The sequence below is a fragment of the Fundulus heteroclitus genome, chromosome 23 (genome assembly GCF_011125445.2).
Source record: "Fundulus heteroclitus isolate FHET01 chromosome 23, MU-UCD_Fhet_4.1, whole genome shotgun sequence".
In the NCBI taxonomy this organism is placed as follows: Eukaryota; Metazoa; Chordata; class Actinopteri; order Cyprinodontiformes; family Fundulidae; genus Fundulus; species Fundulus heteroclitus.
The window spans coordinates 21,266,983-21,292,774 of NC_046383.1; the positions used below are offsets into that span (position 1 = coordinate 21,266,983).

At 38.4% G+C, this 25,792-nt stretch overlaps 1 protein-coding gene across 3 annotated transcripts in view; it reads left to right on the top strand.

Annotated features, from left to right (window-relative positions):
* spock1 (SPARC (osteonectin), cwcv and kazal like domains proteoglycan 1) overlaps nt 1-25,792 on the top strand; it is a 194,545-nt gene that overhangs the window by 123,115 nt on the left and 45,638 nt on the right. For 2 of the 3 annotated variants that reach the window (XM_036127090.1, XM_036127089.1), the window contains exons 5-6: nt 7,920-7,994; nt 16,851-16,892. In XM_036127090.1, the coding sequence (XP_035982983.1) occupies nt 7,920-7,994; nt 16,851-16,892 (117 nt within the window). The remainder of the gene's footprint in view (nt 1-7,919; nt 7,995-16,850; nt 16,893-25,792) is intronic. The other variant, XM_012882163.3, reaches the window with a different exon arrangement.

Below are 25,792 nucleotides of genomic sequence, written 5' to 3' on the forward strand. Positions count from 1 at the left end.
CTCTTTGTTAATTAAGCTCCCTCCCCCAGTTTTCCTACCTTTGTTCTGCCTCAGCTGTTACAAATTATCAGCAGAGTGACTCACCCGCATCCTATGTCATGTCAATACTCTTTAGTCAGTATTTAAGTTCACTTTTGATCATCTTTGCTGAATCCCACTATTACTTCTTGTTTAAACGTTTGCCTGTCTGTTCCCCTGATATTCTGCCTGTGACTCTGCTCATGTTTCATTTCCTATATGTATTTATGCAATTATTGTTAAATCCTCATTATGCTCATCACATGTTCCTGTCTGCACTTGGATTCTACTCCAAACATACTTGAGATGGCATTTTGCCTCTGCAGTGTTGAGAAATGCACCACATGTGACCTTTTACCCACAGTAAAATGCTCTCCTCCAAGGCCCTTTAAAATATCCTTGACAGACCTTTTAGATTAGTTAGAGGTGGACGATATAGATAAAAAGCATGTTGATAAAATATAAATCATATGAACTGATATTGATAATTATCAGCAAATTCAAAAATTTATATTTTAAGTGCAGCCCTTGCCATTTTATGCTGTTGATTAGCGATCTATTTTTAGATAAAAAAACAACAGTAACTGAATTCAGACTCAACCCTTTATTCAACCAACTTCTTACCAAAACTGCAAGTTTTTAAAAAAGAAAAAAAAAAGAATGTGTGCTCTCTGAACTCTTTGATTAGTCCAAACAAACTCATTCAAGACGCCATTGGTATGGCGTCTTGAATGAGTTTGATGATTTAGGGCTGAGTTATACTCACGCGGATTTCATGCAGGTCTTTGCGGGCTGCGTGCAGGCCCATAGAAGTGCTGCAGACATTATAGTTGACACGGACGTAGGTGCAGTATTCTCTAAAAATACAAGGGGTAGTACTCAACATATCAATATCTGCTTGAAACTTCTGTGCCATTTGATTTCAGTACAGGCAAACTTGATCAGTGTGCGCTGGATTGAATTATCCCATTTTGAATGAAACTTGCGGCATGTTGCAAAAACTCAGAGGAGCACGATCTCATACCGCAACACGGTGTGGGGCTGTGCATGGAGGCAGGGATGGCACAATTGCGTCACCTTTGGCGTGCACAACCTCGTGCACTTTTCAATGCATCAAGTATAAACCTAACTTAATACAACATGGCTACACATCTTCAACTAATTACCTCATCAGATTGTTTAAGCAGCAAGCAGATGCTTCAATCCAAACCTGAAAAACTTGCCAGATTCAGTTGAGATAACTCTTTATTTTCATACCTAATATTGTTACTTTTGTCTAAGTTTTTTGTGTTGAGAACTGTTTGTCTTGAAATTGTCTTAGTGCTGCCCTCTTAGAGTTGAAAGCTGGCTATTGCAGTTGAATATTTCTATCGGTTCAAACGGCACATTCTTTTGTCTCAGTCATCTCAGTCAGACAATCAGTTTATTATTGCTTTGAACATTAGCCCATGTTAGCAATGATGCTGCTAACATCACTTTATCCCCCAGAAATTTCCCCCATTCTGTCCCCCACTGCCTCGGCAAAACCGGCTTCGGGCATCGCTGAGTCTGCGCCTTGAGCCAGCGGCTCGAAGTGATAACACTCAGGCCCACTGGACTTGAGTGTTATCAGGCAGGGAAGGGGGCGGGGGTGTCTCTCTTCAAGCACACACCAATTCAAATAATTCCACTACTGCACCACTATGCTATCAAATGCTGCAGAAACCTCTTACCTATTAACTATAAACCTATTAATTACCCATTTATTTAGGTTGCATGTGTGTCAGAAGGGAAGCAACCAAAACATGTCCTGAGGACCATGGTTGAGAACCAGTGCCACCGTGGTAATAGTCTCTAGAGTTAGTGTTAGTTTCTTCATCTTTTTTTGTACATTTGATTATTTATGTCATTAAATAATTAGGGGGAAGACCCTACTGTACTTAATTAAAAACACCATCAGTGATTGTGTGTAATAAAGTTGTTTGATGGAATACTTCTGATTATTTACAAACATAAATTTACCTACCTTAGGTTAACATAATGCATCCTCCCTGCAGCTTCAAAAAACTATTTTTAAATAAAATAACCCCAGGGTAGTGCTGCTTCATTGATTATGAATTAGCATGCATGTTTGTTGAGGAGCTTATATGAGGGTAGGTGATGAAGAACACAAGTCCATCTGGCTATAATTTCCAATCACCTTTGCTTGCACAATACAATACTTAATATCAAGTTTTCTTCATTTTTTATGGTAAGCTTTTTTCCCCTGATTATAATACTACAAGCCTTTTTTCCAACACATAAACAATTTTCTTCTCTGTGGCTCTCGTTATTTAGATTTCAGCATTCATCAAATCCCTTATGTCCTGCAGGTCAGCTTAGCCTTCTTCTAAAGTCAAACTTTTTATTAACTACTTTCTGCATTTCTATTCATCTCTGCTCATTTCTGCCAGTGATGCTTTGAGAGTTGCGCTGAGCGGGGCATTTGATTTAGCAAGGCAGAGAGGGGAATGCAGATAAAGCTCTGCCGTCAGCAAGACCAATGACTAAAACCGTATTCAAGCTACTGGGTTTAGCTTCGAGTACATAGCCATGCCTCTCAGAATTTCCAGCTTATGATTAAAATGCATTATCGAGAGAGGGAAGTCAAAGTCAGGATTACAAGGACCACATTATCACAGACTGTCCAGAAGACACAGGAGAGTCTAACTGGCATCAAGAAAGAACCAAGGGGCACAATATGGATTGAGACGCTTCGTAAAAGAAAAAAAATATCTGAAAAGTTATTCCGTCCCCTGTTTTGCCCCAGTGTTTGTCCTAACAGGTTACCCGGTGAATAGGGGGTTCCTATGGTAACCATTTTGGCAGTGGAAATTAAAGTTAGTTGTGACGCACTCGTGTTTGGCCACACCAGCAGCAAACAAAGCCTTGAAAATCTGTGGCTTCCAAATTGCCAATCAGCCTGATTAGACGCGACATTGTGTTTTCCCAGCAGAGCGTTTGTCGTCGCTCTATGTATTTTGTCAGCTCCTTCTCCAGCTCACTAAGCCTCTGTCTCTCAGTAGATATGCCTTCTGTCTCCTCACATTTCTCATCTTCTCATCTTTAATATCTCCCGACTCCTTCACCGCCTCCTTAATATGGCCTCATAAAACTATGTTTGATCTGCCCCCTTTAGAAGCTTGGAGAATTAGCAAGATAAGAAATGTGACAGAGGAGACTCCAAAACAACACTGAAGACCTCGGGTTTGTGTGAAATGGAGTGTGAGAACAAATATGTAATTTCAGAGTAATATGGCGAGGGTTCACAACTCCCTACATCTCTCTGGGCGTTCTTTAAAACATTGTTTGCTGCGCCGATTTTAATGGCTTGTTGGCCACATCATAAAGAGTGACTCGATATCCGCGACCCCTCAGCTCAGCCTTATCTTGCTATTTCAGAGGGGTGAGTGCTTACAGTGTTGATTCTCGGTACATAAACAGGATTATCTTCTGAAACCTACGCTTACATGCTGCAGTGATATCAGGCATTCAAAAGTAAATGAACGAAACGCACACACCCTTACAGAAGTGGTGGTAAATAATACCTGGAGAGGAAATAAATAAATACTGCCCCATCAAAGGTGTAGTTCATTCAATAAACTTATAAAAGTGTATCAAGAAAGGCTTTAAATATCTGTGCAGTCATGATGGGAAATGCTTTCCTGAGGAACAAGGGGTCAGGAACGAACAACTGATGGCTGCCACAACCATGGAGAACACAGTGAATTGTTTGTGTCCTGCACCGTCAATTTACAAAGATCAGTCCAAAAGCAAGCGCAAGACAAAATAAAGTGTTGAATCAATACGCTGCAGTGTGTGAACAGTGCTGAACAAGCTGTTTCCTGATGGATTTACACACAACAGATAAAAGAAATAGGGAAATATATAAGTTTTTTCAATCAGCCCTTTCTTACCCCATTGCCAGTGCAGCTTCTGATAATCATTGTAATTTAGGATAAATAAACTTGAGAGGGTGGTGAGCACACTGTGGTTATTTGTGATTTCAGCAAGAACCTATGGGCTAAATGCCGGCTTGAGAAAGCGACAGTGGCATCAGAGGAGTGTCCCCAGGGACGAAGGCACAGGGAGATATAAAGATATATAGACAGAAGACCCACAGAGAGCACTTGAGAGAGATTGCCTCTAGAGAGGGTAACTCTGAGATAAGAGAGTCATCCAGTAATGAGGAGAAAAGAGGTCTGCCTGGCGAGAGGGAGAGAAAGGAAAGAGTGGATGGTAATGAATGGCGGACATATTGGCAAAAGTTGGATGGACTTTTTTTGCTTCACACACACTTCTTCCAGCTCTTTATATACAGTCTTTGTCAGGACACCTTACATGCCAATAAATACAGAAGATGGAAGAGTTCAGAGAGCTAATCATTTCTAGGTCTTAATGTCAGTACTTCTTTCCCAGGATACTACCGGTTAATGTCTGTGTGGTATTTTCAAATACAGCGAATGACTGAGGATGGTGTAAGGGTCCGTTCCCATCAAAGTATATATTCTCTCTATCTGAGTTTTGAGAGCTGGCTGAATATAATTTTATAACATGTTTAATTCTCTCTTCTTGCTTTAGATGGCTTTGTGTTGATAGATTCTGGTTTGATTTGCCGCTATTGTGAGTTTGTTTGTTTGTTTGTTTATTATCTACCATAGTTAATGGATTTTCTTTCTCTCATGTTAGACTCATGTTCTCTTCACTTGATCACATTGCCCTATGTGACCTGAAATTTTAGATAGCATAAACAAATAGGTTTAGGACATTTACCATATGTAAATTACATTTCTATAATGGTTGTGTAGCTGGCCAATCTGCAGCACGATGTCATCATTTTAAGATAGACCAAAGTCTCTGAGGAATATTTCTAAAATGCATGTAAACTATACTATGATGAATTAGGGCAGGTCTGAGGGGGAAAAAGGGTCCAACCTGGTACCAAGAAGGTCCACCAAGTAGATTGGTCAGTGAGTGAATAATACAATCTGGAATGTATGGTATACTAGATAACTAGAAAGCAAAAAATAAATAAAGAAAAGATGAGTAAAAATACCTGGCAAACTAGTTTTTAGTTTTGTTCATAAAAGAATCCTTTCTCTAAGGTCCTCAGTGTTCCTTTCACCCTGGAATCATAACACTCCCGGTAAAAGATAAAATTGTGTCTCTTTCCAGGACTGTCAGATTTTCCGTGAAATCTCATTGTGGTAATCTAAAGGGCATGTGTTGAAAATTATTCGTCTAAAGGAGCAATACGCAATATTTAACCACTTGGTGGTGCTTTAGCACTGTCTGTACACCAAAACAAGATGTATGACAAGCCTTACCTCTTGCTCCAAGCGGCCACCCAGCCCTTCCTTCCCTTCTCAGGCATTGCCATCTATGCGCATATTTGTAAAGCATAAAAACACAGCAAAACAGCCTCACCTTTCGGAGAAACATTTCGGAGGAACTAAGTAACTCATAACTTGATGACGCTGTTAGCAAGATAACATTTTGATTTGGTGGGGTGCTCTCCGCCATGTTGCTCCAACACTGTGCTGCTCTGATGGTGGTATTTTAGGGCAAGGAGGGGCAGAGCTCTGTGTGGCAGCTGCGTAAAGCTGACACCCCCACCCATGTAAAAAAAACATCCCCCATTTTGCTCTGAATCCAATCAAAGTGGTCTATGTTTTCAGTGCTTCGTTTGTGCAGGTTTATGCCATTAAAATGAGCATTTGTGCTGCATTTGTTTTGGCGACATTATTTATTATAATTTCGACCGATGACGTCATCACCCCCCCCCCTCCCATTTTGATCGGAACTGAACCAAAGCGGCCTACATTTTTAGTGCCTTGTTTGTGCTGTTAAAATTAGCGTTTTTTTCTGCTTTAATTTCTGAGATATTAGTTTTAATATATATCGCCAAACCATCACTGCTCCCAACAAACAATAGTTTTTCAACATTCATGCCACTGTCACCTGATTATTTTGTATGTCTAACAACCCTCTCATTTTCTAACATGGTAAGTAAGCATCAAATGCTGAGATTTTACTTAAAATACTGACTCCTTGCCACTTCAATCCAGCCACAGTTTAGCTGAGAGGGATGCATGGATGGAGGATGAATATGTCACTGATCTATTTCGATAAATCCACAATTTATAGAATTAGAAGTTATGCATGCTTTGGCACATTTATTGACCCCCACGTGCCTAAAGAACATTTTCAAAATTTTAACAAGCACTTTTCAAGTTGCAAATGCACAAGACAAGTTGAGATACAAATTAATTGTCTTTGGTAACTTCTTTCAAGATACTTAAGGACAGTTAAATAAAAAAAACCTCGACCATTCAATTTAAAAAAAAAAAGTATATTAGAAGTTAAATGTAAAGGCTAACTTAAACACAAGTTTTGAGTTGTGATTTGAAATTGATATGTAATCAGTGTGGAGACACTGCTGGACTATTATTGTCTTGTGGTTTCCTACAGATTATATAGGCCAGAATTAATTTTTGATCAATTATAAGCAAAGCTTTTTTTTAACTAGATGCACAGTGGAGCAGTGGATAGCGCTGTTGCCTTGCAGCAAGAAGGTCCTGGGTTTGAGTCCACCTGGGTCTTTCTGCATGGGGTTTGCATGTTCTCCTGTGCATGTGTGGGTTCTCTCCGGGTACTCTGGCTTCCTCCCACAGTCCAAAAACATGACTGTTAGGTTAATTGGCTTCTCCAAATTGTCCTTAGGTGTGAGTGTGTGAGTGAATGGTTGTTTGTCCTATTTGTCTCTCTGTGTTGCCCTGCGACAGACTGGCGACCTGTCAGGGTGTACCCCGCCTCTTGCCCGGTGAACGCTGGAGATAGGCACCAGCAACCCCGCGACCCCATGAGGGATTAAGCAGTTTGGAAAATGGATGGATAGATGCCTCAGCAGCCATCAATAGAGATTCCCTTTTTACGGTTCTCTGTACTTCACAAGAGGCCATACTACCAAATGGCAAAATAGCCACTCTAGCTGCGACTGTCTGGACCAAACTAAGTCAGCAGCTGAAACAGAAGATGTCTCCAAAGGCCCTGTATACTTTTGTAAAGTTAAACCGACACAATATCTGGTCATGTTTGCAAATCAGAGATCAGGAAAGTGATCCTGAATGTAGTTTGGACACAAAGTTTGACTCTTTTCTCCAGGACAAAAAAACGTAAATTCCCTTTGAATAAGGAGTTAAATTTGTAGCAGAAAAAGTTCAATATAACGTCAAAGTCTGGAAAAAGGAATTACACCATTTTGACACCAGGCACTCATGTATTTACTGATCTGATATGGCAGCTGTTCACATGCACATACAAGCACATACATGCACATGTGCATGTACACGCACAGTCCGTCCCGGCAATGTAAACAAGAGACAAGAGAAAAACACAGAGAGCTGTGGTGTGAAGTCATACCATAGTCCATCTGAAATATTACCTTTAGTTATTCCCGTCATTATTTTTTTAGTTCCTTCAATCTAAAATATCGAAATTTTGCTTATTGCTCCTTTAACTACAAATGTTCAACACAGTAAATTTGCTAACTAATTATTTATGAAACCAGAAGCTCTTTGACTGACCCTGTGATAAAATCATTCAGCTCATCATTAGTTTGGAGCTGAGGTTTTTGCAGCAGCACAGCGCAAGTTTCTTTATAGGAGCTTTGCAAATACTGTGGTGTATATTTTTTTACTTCCTAGTGAAAATGTGTAATGATAAATAAATATACAAATAAACAAAGCAATGGCTTTTTTATACAAAATTGGAAACATGTCAGTGTTCTTCTGTTTTTTTATTTCTATTTTAAACGATGTTTTCTACATTCCTGATATGCCTGAACTTCAACAAATTTGTTGTTTTATTGTTTTTTGATGAAGAGCGAGTGGCTGAACCTGGCAGAATCCACGATGAAGAAATCCAAGCCCACTCTGCCAAGAAGACTGGACAGAATGGTGAGTTTGGCCACTTAAGTTTCAATTTCTGTGGGCATTCACACTTTTATCATGTCCAAAGCGTATATATGAAAGAGATTAAATTTGTAGTGTCTGTAAACTTTCAACTATAGTTTTTTCAGTCTATGGACCTGCACTTCCTGTTCAAGTAAAGTGCCACACTGTAATATTACATTGGAACCCCATTTACCTTTGATTGTGTTATCAATCGTGGCACCGTTTCTATAAAATATTTTCTCTGTCAAAAAGTGACTTTGCCAAAATGTTGTAGTTCTAAATGAAGACTGAATGCCTTTTATTTGAAAAAGATACCTTGCCTGTTTGTATAGTTCTGTGCTTTTTGTTTATCTCTGTATGTTTGTTTCTTTATTGGCTATGTAAATGGCTATATAAATAGGCAATTGATTAGTTGATTGATTGATCTTTAAACCGCTTTTACAAAATTTGATCAAGATGAACACCTTAATATATGGCCTCCAGGGAAGAAGAAATTCACTGACTGGATAACCTGGTCATTAAATGTTATATTATGGTAGTCAGCGGAGCTCATTCTTTGCACACATAATGTTGCAGAACCTCAGGCAGACTAACTGCTGAGATCCCAGATCACAGCTTTGCCCCCAAAGGCTTATGTAGCAGGCACTAAGCTGATGGGCGCATCACCTGCCCATTACTCCAGAAAGAGTAAATCTAGATACACCAGCAGCTTCTTCAACAGTCTAATCTTTATTCTTCCTTGCATATCGAAGCCTTTTTCCTGATTACACTCTCTCATCAGCAGTTTTCATAAGACCATACTGTTTTTCATCCACAATCATTTGAGATCTCTCATCATTGTATGTGTGTAAATGTTCTTATATTCACTGTATAACGTAATTATACATTATACATTAGTTATGCAGTTGTTCTTTCCCCAATTGATTTTACCAAGCATTTTAGTGATCACTAACAAGAATCATTCAATAATTTTTCTAACCACTTGGGTTTCTCAGAATGGTTCCCCAATATACATTCACTTTTAGTAATGCATTAGACAGTTCTATAGTTTTGGCAAACTCCTAGCTCCTTAGACCTCCTTATATATTTTTTCCACATCCTTAATGCTTGATTGGCCATTCCTTTGAACAATGCTTCAGTAACTGCCCCTATTTTTTCCAGGTTAGTTGTTGCTTCAGTTGTTATCATGTAAAACAGGAGACAATTACTAGTTCGTATAAGCGTCTTAAAAATATTAGCAAGACAAAGATTGTGCTCCAGCAAGTATTAAAGTCTGTTTTTAAAAAAAGGAAACCTATATTTAAGACCACATTTGTGTAAGTGCCAAAGTGCAGATGTGAGGTTATCTGTGTCTTAGTGTGTTAGGATGAAACTGCTCTCCTTCTCTTTAATAAAGCTTAATTAGCCTATTAGTATTCCATCAAGCAACCAACTGGGAAACAATTTTACATATTTGGAAGTACTCACAGAGGCTGAATTACTAAATAATTGGTAATGACTCCGAACCCACTCACAGCAGTGGTTATTCAGAAGTTATAATAAAACCATCCATGGTAACAAAGTTTATCAGCATATTATTAAAATCCCTATATTTGCATAGAGTAAAGAGCCTGCAACACGAGGTTGTGATGGACACACAACACAACAGGTAGTTTTAAAATCATTATGTAAACTGTGTTAAGTATATTTATTTAAATTTGTCTGCTAAGGCATTCAGCATGATCAAAGTGATCTCTTTTACCAGTAAATAATGTTTCCAGGATGGGTTTCAGTGCTTGGGCCTGTCCATCTAGCTACCAGGAGTCTGTAATGCAACACTAAATTATTGACAATCAGATTAACACCAACTGAAAAAGATTACATTTTATACTCAAAAATAAACAGTGAATGTGACTGAAAGATGTAGTAAGGAACACTCCAGCTAATGTACCATTAGTTTGGCTTTTATTGATGTTTTATGCTGAAGGCATGATTAGACAACAATGGAATTGTCACTCAAAAACATAATATATGTAGATTACTTAGATACACAGGACAGCTTAAATTACAGGGATAATGAACAGGAAAAGTAAACAGAAAACCAATTGGTGAATTCAAAATACAAATTTGAAAATGTTTAATGATTAAAGCTTCTACATATTTTATTTGTTTATCAAAATATTATGCAAGAGATCAAACAAGTATGTAGTTCATTTGGCAACGTATCAGTTCTCAAAACATTAGAAAGATTTGCAAAGAAAAGAAATTTTATTTGGTTATAATTGATACAGTTTTGATCATCATTCTTCTAAAAAAAAGCTAATGAAATTCCTAAGTCAAATAAAAAAAATATATTGTATTATAATAAAATAGAAATAAAGTGGCACCAAATTGTGAACCTCATAAATCCTAAAAATGTAAATAAATAAATGCTGATTGTAATTTGGTATATTAGCGGATCTTTTGCAAGTGTTGCTGTGAGATTAATCCTGGCTATGGTCTCACAACAGGAAAGTGAATTTAAGTTGAGGAGAAACAGGGTGGGTGGTTTTGACACATGCATAACAGCACATGTGCGTAATTAACGACTGCCACAGAGTGTAAAAACATTTAATTATCTCTAACAGTAGAGGGTGAGCCCAAAGGCCAGACCTGTGAGCTGTAAAGATTCATGCAGTTAGTTAAGCTTGTGGTCTGTGACCTGACTGGAAACTGACTAAAGGTTGAACTGACACAAACACTTTGTCAGGCGGCAACACATGGTTAGAGAGGGGTCTTGGGCATTGTGGCAGGAGGAGAATGCTTGACATTGTACAGATGTGTGAAAAGAGAGAGATGAATATTTTCATGGTAGTTAAAAAGGAAATCTTCACTTGCTGTAGAGTTGCTATACCCTTTTACTTCTGATTGTGTTAAAATGATTCTCTTTCTTTAAAACGATCCTCTTTAATTATTTAAACATTTCAGCTATTATAGCATAAAATTCAGAAATTTAGCAATGTATTTTTTTACTTTAAATGTTTTATCCATCAGGAGATAACTTCGGAAATCATCTTGTCCAAAACCTCAAAAGTGCAAAAATTAATAGCATATTATATTACACCACGTTATTGTTTATTCAATATCTTACTGACACATTTTAAGGACATTCTTGCAGTTCACCTTGCTAAGTAACACGTCCTTGTCATTTAAATTGAGATTTCATATTTTGTTGGTTAGGGGAACGGTCGACACAACGGCATGGAGGAAAAACATCAGTGCTGGTTTTAACAAAACATTTGTTGCTCCTTATCAGTCCTTGACAGGTTATAATTAGGAAATCTGGATATTTTGTTACCAGTCTTGTCAAAGTCATTTAAAAAAGACCAATACCTAGTCGTTGCTTCATTAAGTAACTAGTTATATGCTTTTCAACACAGTAGCTTTGAAGTACAGAATAACAATGGCCAACACTCTATAGTTCATCAGAATTACACTATTTTCAGGCCACAGTCTGCAGTCGCTATGTTTTTCTTGACAGCCAAAGGTATTTTGTCCCAACTTGAGTTTCTGCAGATCAGCTTCATTTTGCTACTTCAGCATGAACTCTCTTGTTTGGAAAGCTACAAACATTTTCTGGAAAAACATCATCATCCTTTTTTCACTTGTCTCTAAGTGTATCATCTAACCCAAATATTGCGGCTGTATTTGTCAATTACCTCATGTCTTGCTCCTCCTGTTTCCACGCTCAGCAATTTTAGTGCTAGCATGTTGACTCAATACTCATAACATCTTTCAGCATGTTTCCATTTAATTGTATTCAGTCAAAATGTACATACATCATTAGTCTCCTGGTCAAGAAAGTTATCTTGTGTTGAAACTGATTTTATAAAACACAAAAAAAGTCTGTAAAAAATATTATGCCTTGTTGTGTCTGTTTTCTGTGTGTATTCTGAGCCGCTGTCTGTCTCATCAAAAATTTCAAGATGGTAACACATCGTAACAATAAAGATTCTTGTTTGTTCTTGGTAAGGAAAGGCAAATGAGAAATAGGCCTGAAATTAGCTGAACCTAAGGGGTCTGAGCAAAGTTTATTTATTTATTTATTTATTTTGTAGTGGCATTACAATAGCCTGTTTTAAACCAGTTGGCACAATTCCTGAACTAAGACAAGAGTTAATAAAACACTCTTTCAAAAAGTTGGTAGGAAGAAAGTCCTCGTGTTGCACAATTTTGTTCAAATAGGAAAGAGACACTGGTTTAAACTTCTCAGTAACAGCAGAACTAGGATGGACAGCAGAGAGAATAAAAATAACAGACGTACCACTAGTATGTCTAACAGATGCCACTTTTTCTATGAAAATAGAGAAATATTTTCACAAGTAATTACTGAGGCATCAAGCAAAAGTGGGTGGAATTCCAAACAGAGCTAATTGTATTAAATAACACCCTAGGGCAATGGCTGCTGTTAGTTATGATGTTAGAAAATGAAATTGGGTTTGTGCTTCTTTAACAAATATCTGGTATTGAGCAAGACTGCTTCTCAAAGGGAACAGAAAAGAATGCTGTATGTCTTTCTTCCAATGTTGTTAAGCCTTTCAGCATTGTCACCTGAATTTGCATATGGTGTTGTTGTGTAACTTTGGGTTTGGACTTTATAAATTTAACAGGACTAACAAAGTCCAAAACACATGACAAGTGTCATAAAATGAGGAATCAAGTCATTAGGGCATTATGGGGTGTCCATTCGGTTCAAGAAGAACAATCTAGATCCATAAAAGCAGCAATAAACTGTTCAGCAGCATCAGAAGTGAGGGTGCAATAATGGCAACCCTCTGCCAATTGTCTACTGGCTGGAGTAGGGACTGTAAATTCAAAAGATGGGGGAATGATCTGAGATAGCTCAGTGACAACTGAGCGTCTCTGAGGTGCTGAGTTGGTCCACGTAAACATTATTTCACATTAAAAGATGCCCAAAGCCTTAAAAACTCAGAGGGCAATGACTTAGTAGGACAACAAACTTCAATCCCCACGGACAATAAGATTATTAATGTATGTATTAATTAAGCTTAAAATGAAAATGTTGTTCAAACATTGTTTAGATATTCATCTAGATAGTAATTATGTGATTACATATTATCTTGCAACCGTAACACCACTTAATTAGCAAACTAATTAGCTAATGCCAGGTGAGTTTTGTACAATTATCTGATGAGAGCAAATCAATCTGCACAGAGACAAATTAAGCTCCAGGATATTATAAGGTTGACACAGGATAACCAATTTCACCCAGTTGTTGTTAATTTCATGCCTGTAAATACTGGTGTTTTCTCAAAGCCTCTGTTGTTTTATTGGGAAGCAAAGGACTGACTTTAAATGATAAAAAGAAACAGATCGGATCTAAATTATGAAACAGTTTTTGTGTCAGTTAACCTGCAAATACATGCTCGAGATTCTCTTTCAATAGGATGTTTCTCAAATGACGTCAAATTTGAGAAACATATATATATATATATATATATATATATATATATATATATATATATATATATATATATATATATATTACGTCATTTGAGCCTCTTTTGAGGCTGCCAAGAGACATCAGGCTGATGAGCTGTTTACTCGAGTCAGGTTCAATGTCATTAGCTAAAGTCCATCAGCTTGTTCTTGTTACAACTGCATTATATACAAACCTTACGTGTGGAATAATCTTTTTGTATACCCACTGGCTGTCGGCAAAAGCATTCCAAGACCTTAAAAGTTGTGAGGGTAGTATTTCTACGTTCTTTCTACGTTCCTTCAGTCATGTCTCTGGTTGCCCCTAACTAAGTAGAAAAGACTAATGACAGCAAAGGCATCAGAAAAAAGATGACTCTACAAATGGCCAGAAGTTGAGAAAACCAACAACTATATCATAACAGGATCAAAAGAACATCAAAATGTTTTGAAAGCTTCCCATTGTTGGCAATCATAGATCATTTATGTTAGAAGCAAAGTAATATGTCACACCATGTGTGTTGAAGGGCCATTGACGTAAAAGAGGCTTTTCCAGACTATTGATTAGTTAACATTTCCAAAGTCCAAAATTGGCACCCTTCGCTCAGCAAGCATTTCTGCATTTACTGCCTACTAGTGTTGTCACGGTGCAAACAAGTTGGTATCGGTACCGGTATCAACACCAACATGTATTTCCATACTCTTTGATGCTTTGTCACATAAAAAGAGAACACAAAAAATATCATTACTGAGTCAAAAGTGCATGTTTTAATTGGTAGATCAAAGTCGTAATATTGTCAGAATATAGCGGTGATGAAATGAGAGTAAAGTCGTGATATTAACAGAAAAAAACTCTTCTGTAATGAGAAGAAAGCTTCAATAGTTATCGAGATCTCACGTGACGTGATCAGCTCAAACAAAGTGCAGACACAGCGTGAGCCGAGCATTTTAACGCAGGGGAAAGACTGCTCTCTCTCTTCAAGCGGAGATTTATTTTAGTGCAATGACGGTTAAGTGAAAAGATAATGATATTAACGTCCTGCATTGTAGACCAGGGCAGGATCAGCGGCAGCTTTGCACGTGTGATTCATTTGAAATGTGGACACGCAGTGGAACGGGTCAACTTTGGCAGGTGGGCTGCAGGCAGCAGCCATTGACTTCACTGCTTAGAAGGTGGGAGGGGGGGGGGGCAGGGCAGGGCTAGCAGCAGCACTTGCTGCTCGCTAGTAAGTGCAGTAAACTGTAGATCGATCGATGCTGTGACATGTTGTCGCCAAAGTCTCCAGCAACACAGAGAAAGTCGGTAGTTGCTTTTCTGAAAAATAAGTCACTAGAGAGGTCAGAAAATTTGTTAAATCTAGCGAGAGTTCTCGCTAGATTTAACGACTGTTGCCAACTCGCTGAGTTGGCAACAGCGTCTCTCTTGCTCTCTCTCTCTCTCTCTCTCTCTCTCTCTCTCTCTCTCTCTCTCGCTCTCTCTCTCTCTCTCTCAGTCTCTCTCTCCCTGACTTGCTCCTTGTCCTCTCAGCAATGCCGGCGCGGTATTTCAGCCGCTGTTGGCAGCGTTGCAAGTACCGGTCCCATCCAAATGCAGTATAGTGCCGTTTTAAATGCCACAGTACCCCGATACCAAATTAGTACCGATATACTGAACAACCTTACTACCTACAGAATGTTGACCCTTACCTTATCTTTAAGATTTCCAACAAGTTGCAAATTTTTCCAAATCCAGAATGAAGCTGAAGCAACAAAAACACAAAACTAGGTGTATTACATTCCGTATTCCTGTTATCTCCTGAAGGCCTTGTTCTTACATCTCCTGATATGTCATCAAAAATAATTTCTTCTTTGATAGCTTCTCACATCCCTGCACTTTATCTGACTTTGCCTCATTGACACCAAATATAACCTTGTGTCTTTACTTAATAACAGGGACCGACCTGAATAGTGGGGTTGTCAGTGCCATTGGGTAATGCTTAGGGAAGCGTCCAACCAGACAGAGACTGACGGCTGATTTCAGCAGCCAGCAAATGTCTTGCTTATTCAGTCCTTTTTATAGTAATGCACATTATGGTTATCTCTAGAAGCAGTTTCTGAAAGTGGGTTAGCCAAATGATCCCCAGAGTGGGATCCCTGTCTGCAGATCCTTATGCAAGTTGTGGTTAACCAACATCCCTGAAGCAAATGCAACATTTTCTGTTTGAGCAATGGATTTCAATTCACAGAGACACTGTTGCCTAGTTGTACATGTCTTGGAAGCAGCTATTTCGGCCAAAGCAGGACAAACCCAACACTGAATAAATCCTTTTTTTTATTCAACACTGCTTTCATTATTTGTTCCCAAGCCTGTATGTTCTCCTGTTTACCAGGTATATTAAAAGCATCTCTAGGAGCTTTACTTCGCATTGATTTGTGACCTGAGGGATCCTAACAGAATCTCGGCAGACTTAAAATTTTACCTCTGCTCAAACCAAATTTCTTTTTGAACTCTTGAACTTATCAGAAACAAATGAAAGGAAACTGTATTCCTGGAGGATTAAAGTTATGCAGTTGTTAGGTTCGCCAGCAGCAACATGACTCGAAATGAAACCCTTTCTACTTTATGCCCATAAATGCTGTGACCACCTTGCAGTTTGCACTACCCTACTGTTATCTGTGCGTGTGTGTTTTTACCTAACCAAGCCTATTTCATGCATCCCCTGTTTTATTTGTGCTTTCTCTCTTCTCCACTGTGATGACAGAAATTGTCGGTTTACTTCAGGCGGCACAGGTTACCTTTGTTTAAACCGTGACAATTACCATCTTGCACCTAAACCGAGTGTCCTCTGCCAGGCGTGTTGTCCTTAAATGTATCTTTGCTCTTTTGCTTTGAAGCCGTCTTCAAAGACCACTTGATTATTTGCTGACATGGTGTCCTATTAAAATTGGTCCCATGCCAGCAGCAGCTCCTCAAAAGGGTCCTCTTTCAGGAATTCGCACAATAAAGCATGAGTGTGGATTTTGCAGCCTGTGTGTGCATATTGGTTGTGAGGCAGTGATGAATATTCTGCTTATAACCAAGAGTCAATAGTGTCTCCCTCCAGATATTTTCCCCCCCTAAGCTACTGTTTTTTTTCCGTGACATTCAAAATGGAACAGGCTGTTTATCTTCCCCGTTCCTCAGTTACATCCACAATAATATGATTTGCTGATGGTTTCAATAATTAATTTTCTGGATAGTGAATCTGTTCCATCACCGTGTTCTCCCAGAGGCCCTCTCTGTGCTTTCATCCCTCCATCATTTCTCTCTGACATCCCACTCCTCGGTGCCATTCTTGGGCCAAACAGCCAGACCCTAAGGAGTGCTCACAAAGCGAAGAGTGAAGTGGATTTTAATCTCCTCTTGATCTGTTTGTCTTCTAGCTGCCTTCCCTTCCATTTGGGTTTCCTCGGTAGCCTCCCCAGGTAAAAGAAGACACACCTTTTTAATTAGTTTATCAGAGCCTGAAAGCAAAGTTCATATTTCTAATAACAGTTCAGAATTTATCCTTTGGGGATGGTTGTCAAAGCTTTTCTTTATTTAATCTCAGACTGTTTGCTATTAAGAAAAGCAGCATGGAGGACAAACAAGGGAGAGCAATAGTTTAGTGTAAGCAATGCAGAACATACACCTATATAAAACATTATTAAAACACTCTAGTGACTTATTTCCTGCTTAGTATTAACTAATGTGCGCTCAGTGTCTACTTTCTAACAGAACCTGTTGGTTATTCATCCTCTCAGACTATCTTTACTATCAAATCATTTTGTGTCATCCTGGCATCTGTTAAGAATTAGAGAGAACAGGAAAAACAGGATTATTATCCATCCTATTGCTACTTTTTCTGTTTTTTCTAAAGAAATGTTGAAAAGAAAATGTGAATTAGGGTATAATTTACTGCCGGCTGTAATTGTAAAAACAAATTGTTTTTAACAAGTACAACGCGTTTCACTGACAGGACCACAAGGCTTATAGCAATTAGACTGTGTGAAAAATAGCCCATTTTCTGTTCTAGGTGACATTATCCAGGGACTTTTTGGGGCTGTTGAGGACAGTTTTAATGAACCTCACATTGAAAAGTAATGCGTACAGAAAACATTTTGTCTCAGATCCCGCAGCAGTTCAAATTAAACCCATGCCTGTTTGCAACCTCACACCCAGACGTTTCCTCCATCTGTGGTGATGTTTGCCTGACTGCCACAGGCACCGGACTAACCCCTTCATGTATGTGGATGTTTGTGGGAAGGTATACTTGAACATGTGAACAGCCACCAGACAACCAGCAACAAGTCCTGTAAATAATGAAAAATATTTGATTTTTTTATTTTTTCATTCTTTTCTGAAAATAATTGGGATTTTTGTTCGTTGAAACCACTCTATGCCTCAAATAACAGTGTGAGAGATTTTAAAACTGTAAACTTCATGTTTAAATCTGGGTTCTTTTACAAGAAAGTGCAAGATTTTCATCTGTTAGATATCTTTGTAAAGAATTGGATCAACATTCTCAGACCCTGTTAAAAGCCTGGAAAATGCGCTTCTGCAGACTTATTTCTGGTTTTCCCATAGCTGGAAACTTATAAGCCACATGATTAGACTTCATATCTACCACCTATTGGCAAAGTTTTCAAAATAAATTATTCAAACACACATGGCCAGTAATCAGCCAGAAATGTGAAACACTTCAGCAACGTCTTGCTAGGCTCTCTACAGTATGCTATCCTTACAGGTGAGAAACTACATAAAAAAATACATCAAAGTATATAAGTCATAGAATATTGAAGCATTGATTTATTATTTATTTTAAAGAAAACATTTATTATTCTGTCTGTTAAAGTGGACATCATGCATCACTGGCTAAATTGTCCTCAATATTGGTGTTGTACTGTTGAAAAGAATTCAACTGCAGTAAATGCAGTAAAATGTTTTCTTGTGACTGTTACAGTACTTACAGTTATTATTTTATGTTTTAAGGCTGAATTACAGAGTATAACTGAAAGAGCCACAGATAGGGTTTCAGAAGTAATATCCAAGTCAAATAAGTTTGAAGTTAGCGAAAGTGCCTCTGAATGCCTCTGTGTAAAGGAAAGTTAGGGATATGCTGGATGTAGTGACATTGGATAACAGAGATGTGTGTAAGAATAGCTGAAGATAATAAATTATCTAACAATACTGAGGATTTCCCAACTAATAGAGCTCAAGGATGAAAGAATGAAATAACTTTTTTTTAAAGTGTTCTGTCTGGCAATGTGGCAATAAGAATTGTTGTCTTAATGCCAAAAAGAGCCCAACAGATTTTACTCAGCCTTGCCGCATTCACCATATTGCTTCACTTGATTTATACGTGCAAGAAGCTTTATTAATGCATGGAATATTTCATGTTATATGGACACTGAAACAAGAAGGTAGAAGAGAAGAGAGAAAAATGGAGAAAAGGTCAAAGAAAAGGAAGAGAGAAAATGGAGAGAATGATGTAACATCCTCAGTGTGCTTCTTCACCTGCAAAGAGAGATGTAAAAAGAACAGCACCACCAGCAGATAAAATATTACTGATACAATCAACCAAAGTCTTGATACCATCACTGAAGAATATACAGTATTAATCAATGCAATATGTATAAAGTGACAGCTGAAGATAATAATAGGGGTTTTCTGTATGGAAGTGAGTCTGTACGTACCTGGATCCAAGCACCTGTAGGTGTCTGTGAGAGTGCGCTTGTGTATGCAAGGTTTATCCATGAGATAAATGCTCAATAGTGGTTGTGAGGAGCCAAAAACCAGACCCCCAGAGCACCGAGGCAGACGCCAGGGGAACCAAGACCCTGGATGCCCAAAGGGTGCCCACCATAACTCAAAATTAACCTAAGTCAGTGTGCAAGAGTCTAGGCACATGTTGTTTCCTGTCATCGAGTGGAAAAACAAATTCATAAAAAACATTTTTTATATATCTGAGGATAGCTGAAAGCATAGAGAGATAGAGTGAAGCTATCATAATCCATGCATGAAGGAGTTTGTATTGACTGAAACCTTGGTGAGCATCAAAAACCATTATATAATGATGTTTGGTATGCAGAGGAATTTTGGGAAACCTTACTTACACATATACTTTAACTGGACATAAGCTTGAAGGCTCTGTCTTTTATCTTCTCGTTCAGTCAGAGGAATCTTATTTTTCTCACCGTGATCCAGCAGAACATTGGATGTCGGCAGCAAATGCATTTTCTTTTATGTGTTTCCTGTTTTCTCCTAGCATGAGCTACCAACCCAGAAGTATATTGATCCTTCCCTACAGCATTATAAAAAGAAGTCTGGCCAGATGGCAGCTGGGTTGAAAGCAACTGCCGAGTGTTCAAAGCAAATATTATTACAGCAGTGAAAAGTACATCCGACATGCCGAGTCAAAGTCAACCGAATCCTAAAGTCACATAGCAAAAGTCATGTAGCTTGGTCATGAAAGTGCAGTTCGATGAGTGCGTACAATGAAAGACTTGAGCATTATGACCGCTGACAGGTAAGAACAACACTGCTAAACGCATTACAGTGTATGAAACGCAACAGTTCACACAGTTTCCTTTTTTATATATATATATATATATATATAGCACCAGTTGAGAACAAATGTTATTAAGGCACTTTAGAGGGCAAACAGATCCAGAGTCTATACAGTTATAGAGAATTCAGCTCAATAAACTCATTCAGCGATTTTCAATACCCACTTATCCTTGGATGGTTGCCTGAGGACTGGTGCCTAACTCCAAAGGGCATTAGTAGGGAGTGTGATGATAAACTACCGAGACAAGACCTGATATTGAGTTTACAAGAACATGACTGGACGAGATCTAAATAATGCTTCCAAATCAAGTTGCGACTGATAAGTGTGCGCTGTTATTGGGTTGTAGCTCAACGTACCCCTAGATGTCTGGCCATTGGTCTTTATAGCGACGCTTTCTGCCTCCTTCTCTGTTTGAGCAACTTTAGCCTTGTCCTCATCTGAGAGATAAGGGATCACTGTGCGAACAAAATACATAATGGAAATCTGTACTTTGGTGCTAACATGTTAAGAAGTCTCCTCAATCCCTAATATTCCTCAACAGAAGATGGCCTCAGTTGTTCGTGCCTTGTCTGTCACTCTGCCACCATTTATGGTTTCTGAGGGAAACCTGAAATGATTTCAGGCAAACGATTCAAGAGTAGTTGGAACATCTTCTAGTACAACTTTATCAGACAAAGCCATGCTGAACACGACTGGCTAGTCGCCTTAACAAGAAGTATCGCAATGTTTTGATGTTGTGAGATCTTGTACGACAAGATCTCATTACACCTGTAGTTATTAGGGTCTTAGGTAGATCTAGTTCATTACAATGCAAACTAATCGTTCAGTCAGTCAGTATTGGAGGATGGCTGTAAAAGGCTCAATCTGCCCATCATTCTCCTAACCGTTTCACACTTTATCATAAAGTTAACTTTCATTGTTTTTCCACAAAACCTTCCCATTTTGGTACTTGGGGGGGGGGGGGGGGGATACTGAGAAAGTAACATCCCACAAATATTTGTGCATGTGGTTGGATGTTTGCCTTTTTTCAGCATGCAGGTTGAGCATTTAGTTACAGTAAAATGCATCAGCTGGTGCTCTTTTGCCAACATAAAATACCAAATGCTGCGCTCTGTTTAAGAACATTAATAATAAATTATTAATGCTCTTAAATGTGTTGACATATTTATATTAATGCTGCAAGCACTGCACAGCACTTTTTAATTCTGCTACATCAATGTTCACCACATTTGTTAACAGTGTCTGGGTGCGAGGTTCATTGTAAAGGACTTATCATTGCATACTTTTTTTTATTAAATCATGGCCCTTGATGAGATAAGATTTGAGGTCATTGAATTGTTTTATTTTCAGAGTACCCAGGACCTTTTCTAAACTAGATAGAATGGTGTTCTATTTAACACTTGGTCATACAGTAATTTTCAGAGTACTATTAAACCGAAAGTTGCCTCTTTAGGAGAGAAGCTTTCTGTAACTTAATAGTTCAACCACTTGGACCGGGTGCTTGCATTATAATGAGTCTGACTTGTTTTATTTTGCTCATGTATTTTAACCGTTTTTCTTGAAAAGAGGTTTGTCTCTCTCTTGATATGCAAAGGTTAAATGAATAAATGTAGTAAAAAAAAAGCAGTGATAATTGTAGTTGGTGTTTTAAAGTTGCAGTGAAATCACTTTTATTACTGCAGCAATAGGCACAATTCAAGTTTTATCACCCCTCTACTCGTTTCAAATAAAGGTGTTATTTTTCTTTATTGTTTTTGCTGTTTATAGAGCCTTACCCTACTGCTAAGTACTTAGCAGAATATTTGCTTTTAGTTGTTTTTTCGTGAAGCTTCATGCAGGATGTTTGCCTTTGCTGTCTCTGCATCAAAGCATTTAATTTCATCTGCTCATAGTAAAATTAATAGTATCCACTCAAACATTTAGGGCATGTCCAAATGCATAAATGTGGCTTTGAAAAGTGTTTTGCTGTTTATTTAGTCACATTTGTTTTCTGTTTTAATCGTTAGACATTCAGTTGTGATTATTTAATTGTCCTGTATTGGTTGTACACTTTTAACCAAATATGTGCGTTTTAAAGTGTTTTTACTAATACTTTACCCTAAATACTAGTCGTAGAGGTTTTACATGGGTTTTTAAATGGCTTCTGTTATATTTTGGCCTGTACTTGTATCATTAGTACAAAGACCCAGTTATATGAGCCGTACTGTCATTTCCAGTAGTTAAAGAGTGTGGTTTACTAGACGAGAAAACACTGCCAGCATTATTGAATTTAGTCATACTCATAAAATGAATGGTAGAGTTGTTGATTAATCTGGATTCCTGCTGGTAATAAAATCTATGAACTAGTTCTCAGCACCAACAACACAATCACAGCGCTTTATGTTTACATATTAAAGGAGCAACAGATCTGAAAATGGCTTGGCTGTTATCGCAAACATGTTTAATAGTCCTTAAAATTAACCTATAAGAACATGTCAATTAAAGAAAAGGTGGACACACACCTCCATTGTCATTCCTCTAAAGGCAAGCATGTGTTGAGCAGTCAGAAGGGAATACGTATGTTGAGACCTCTCTTATCGCTGCCCCTGGGATTATAATTTGTGCACATAGAAAATGTTGAACTCAAAACCCATACACATATTTCTATTTATCTGGTAAAAAAAAAAAAATCAGGAGTTGCAAATTAGGTTTTTACTTAAATAAATGCAACTTTTAAAAACCTAGGTGAGGTTTAGGGACAAACTTTTCCTTATCAGTTAGAAGTACAATTCTGTGCAGGAAGACAAGCTCAACTGCTTTTGCATGTCGATTGGTGCACAATCACACAGATAAGAATAAAGTGATTCTTTAGATTATAAGGATGAGAGGGGAGTGAAAGCAGATGAGAGAAATGTATTAAGGAGAGTGAATGACGGGTGGCAGCATGTGCTGCAGTGCTTCTGCATTACAATTGATTGGCTGCTTGAACCACCGGAGCTGCTCACTGGAGCTTTAAATAGATGGATAAAACTCTCCTTTACCCAGCTCTCTGTTCACTTCTCCCTGCCTCGTTGATGCCCTCCTCATCCTTTCACATCCACCTCCTCTTCCCCTTTCTTTTCTTCTTTATTGGGTCTGCTTTTTACTTCTGTTTCCTGGTTCATTTATCTCCTCCTTCACTACCCTACCTTGTCTTTATTGCAAATGTTTCCTCCTGACTCAACTCATCTCTTTTTCTTCTTCTTTCCTGTTGTCTTCTCTCAGCCTTTTCTTTACACTGTCTTTCCGCCTATTTCTGTTTATGTATTGAGGCACCTCTTGTTTCTTAATATTTTGCTTATAAGGAGCCAAAAAATTACAATCTTTTTAAAGGGGTCTTTATGTATCGTATTTCCTTTCACCTTCAGCTCCTGTTTTTAAGTTAATTTAAATTGCCACCTAATTTAGACAGTCGGGTCACAGCAGATGACAATTCATATTCATCCTGGTTCTGACAGGGGAGTCGTTCCTCCCCACTGTCGCCACATGCTTCCTCAGGAGAAGCGATTGCTGCCAAGTTAACCCCTAATTGCACAGGGCTTCCTTTTTTATAGTGCGAGCGTTGAAAACCAAAGTCAAACTCCTTTGAATCCATAAATCTGGTGAATAAAGTTCATTCTGATTCTGAAAAAAAGTCAAAAATGCAGTTTATAAAGGATTTGATATATCATGGAAAATAAGTTATCCAAACCAGAAGTCAAAAATGTCAAAATGCCGACATGTATTTCCGACACGTATTTGATACGAACCCGCTGCTAATAGCTGCGGTCATCGTGTGAAGTGGTTGTTGCCAAGTCTGCTTATTACAAGCGACTTTAGGATTTTTTTTTTCTAGTCGCTTGTAAATTCCGTGATCGCGGGTTGCATTTTTATCAACTTGTTTCTGAATGTGAAGTCACTTATTTGGGCTCTAACATAAGTGACTATAAACACAAGTTATAAAGAGACCTGCTCGCTTCTGCTGCACTACAGACACCATGAATCAGCTGAATCTTTTTAAAATTTTGTAGTAATAGCAGCTTCTTCAACTGGCATTTTTCAACGTTGACACATTTGCTAAACCACATAATATTAGCAACAATATACAAATTTAAATTGGACACAGCTTCAGTAAAAACAAAGGATAAAAACTAAAATGTTCACTGCCTGTGGATGCAGCAAATTATCTCTGGAAAGATGGCTAAGGTTACTTTTAGCTAGCCATGATTCTCATCATCATTAAAATCCAGAGACCTAAAAAAGACGAGCTGAAAGTGCAGTGAAAATAATATTAAGACACTAATATCAAAGACAAAATACAGTAATATAAATCTTTATTAATACAGTTTGTCCACAGACATTGATAGCTACATTTCCTCAATCCCTATCTTCGCCAGTGGTCCTCAATTCCGTTCCTCAAGAGCCGGTGTCCTGCAACTTTTCTTTTTTTTTTGTTACTCTGCTTCAACACACCTGAGTCAAATAATCAGGTCATTATCAGGACTCACTCTGGAGAACTGGACTGCATCCAGAGGAGGTAATTCAGCCATTTGATTCAGGTGTGTTTGACCAGGGAAACATCTAAGCAGGACACCAGACCTCGAAAACCACTGACCTACACCCTTCTTTTGCTTTTTTTTCCACTATGGCTTTGCCTACCAAAATTAAATTAACAATATAGAAATGCAATAGATAGTAATTTACCCTTCATCCATTATCTATACCCTTTTATCCATGCACGGTTGTGGTGGGGCTGGTGTCTATCTCCAGTGGTCATTGGGCGAGAGGCGGGGTACACCCTCGACTGGATTAAGTACAAAAAATATGACACTCATCATAAAGATTCCTCTAAAACAGATTAGCTCAAAATCTCTTAATTTCTGCGAGGACTTGCACCACTGTGCATCATGGTTTAAGTTTACAAGAGAATATAGCCCTTGCAGTAATCCTGACCTGTCCTCCAATCCCCCTTTAACCAGATCCAATGGTCCCCCCCCCCCCCCCCCCCCCCCACTGGTTTTACTCTCACTTTGGCTCCTAGTTGTCTTCAGCTCTCATTTCCTCACAGCAGTAATGCCATTTTTCAGCTAAGTGAAATGAGATGGGCTTCCTCCAGTGCTAGACAGATGGAGGTGAGGACAGGTCCAAATCAGCAGGCAACTCAAGTACACTGCACCACAGACTTATCTTGTCTGTGCTTCAAGGGAATATGACGGAGCAAACAGCCTTGCAGATGTGCTTTTACATGCTTGAGCAGAGTGTAAAGGGAAAATGTTTTGTTCGGTTATGATAAAGGTAAACAACAACGTCTCCACTTCGATATTATCTCTGTTCTCATGCTCCCCTTTCCCCACAGCTGGAAAGCTCTCATATATACGGGACGTCAATAACTTAGTTATCATCTCAAAGGCGAAAGATGAAATTGCCGTATTGGACCAAATATCGGCACAGAACCCTCTCAAGTCTGCATTTCCAGCCAGTTTGACTTTAATAAAAAATAATGTGAACTTAAGCAGGTTGCGTGATGGGGTTAGAAACCAGGTGATGCTGACATCTGACACCAGTGGCAGCTCAAACACAAGCCATTAGGTTCCTAATAGAGTCAAGGGCGGCCTCATTGTCTGATGTTAGAAGCCAGATGGTAATGACTCGTGCATAATGCAGGTCTTTGATCTTTAAACTCTGGTACTCTGTCTCATTTAACTCATTCAGCTTGTTGTCCCTGGACAGGGTTTAAATACCACTTTGTCTTTGATCTAATTTTCGCAGTATTGTGTT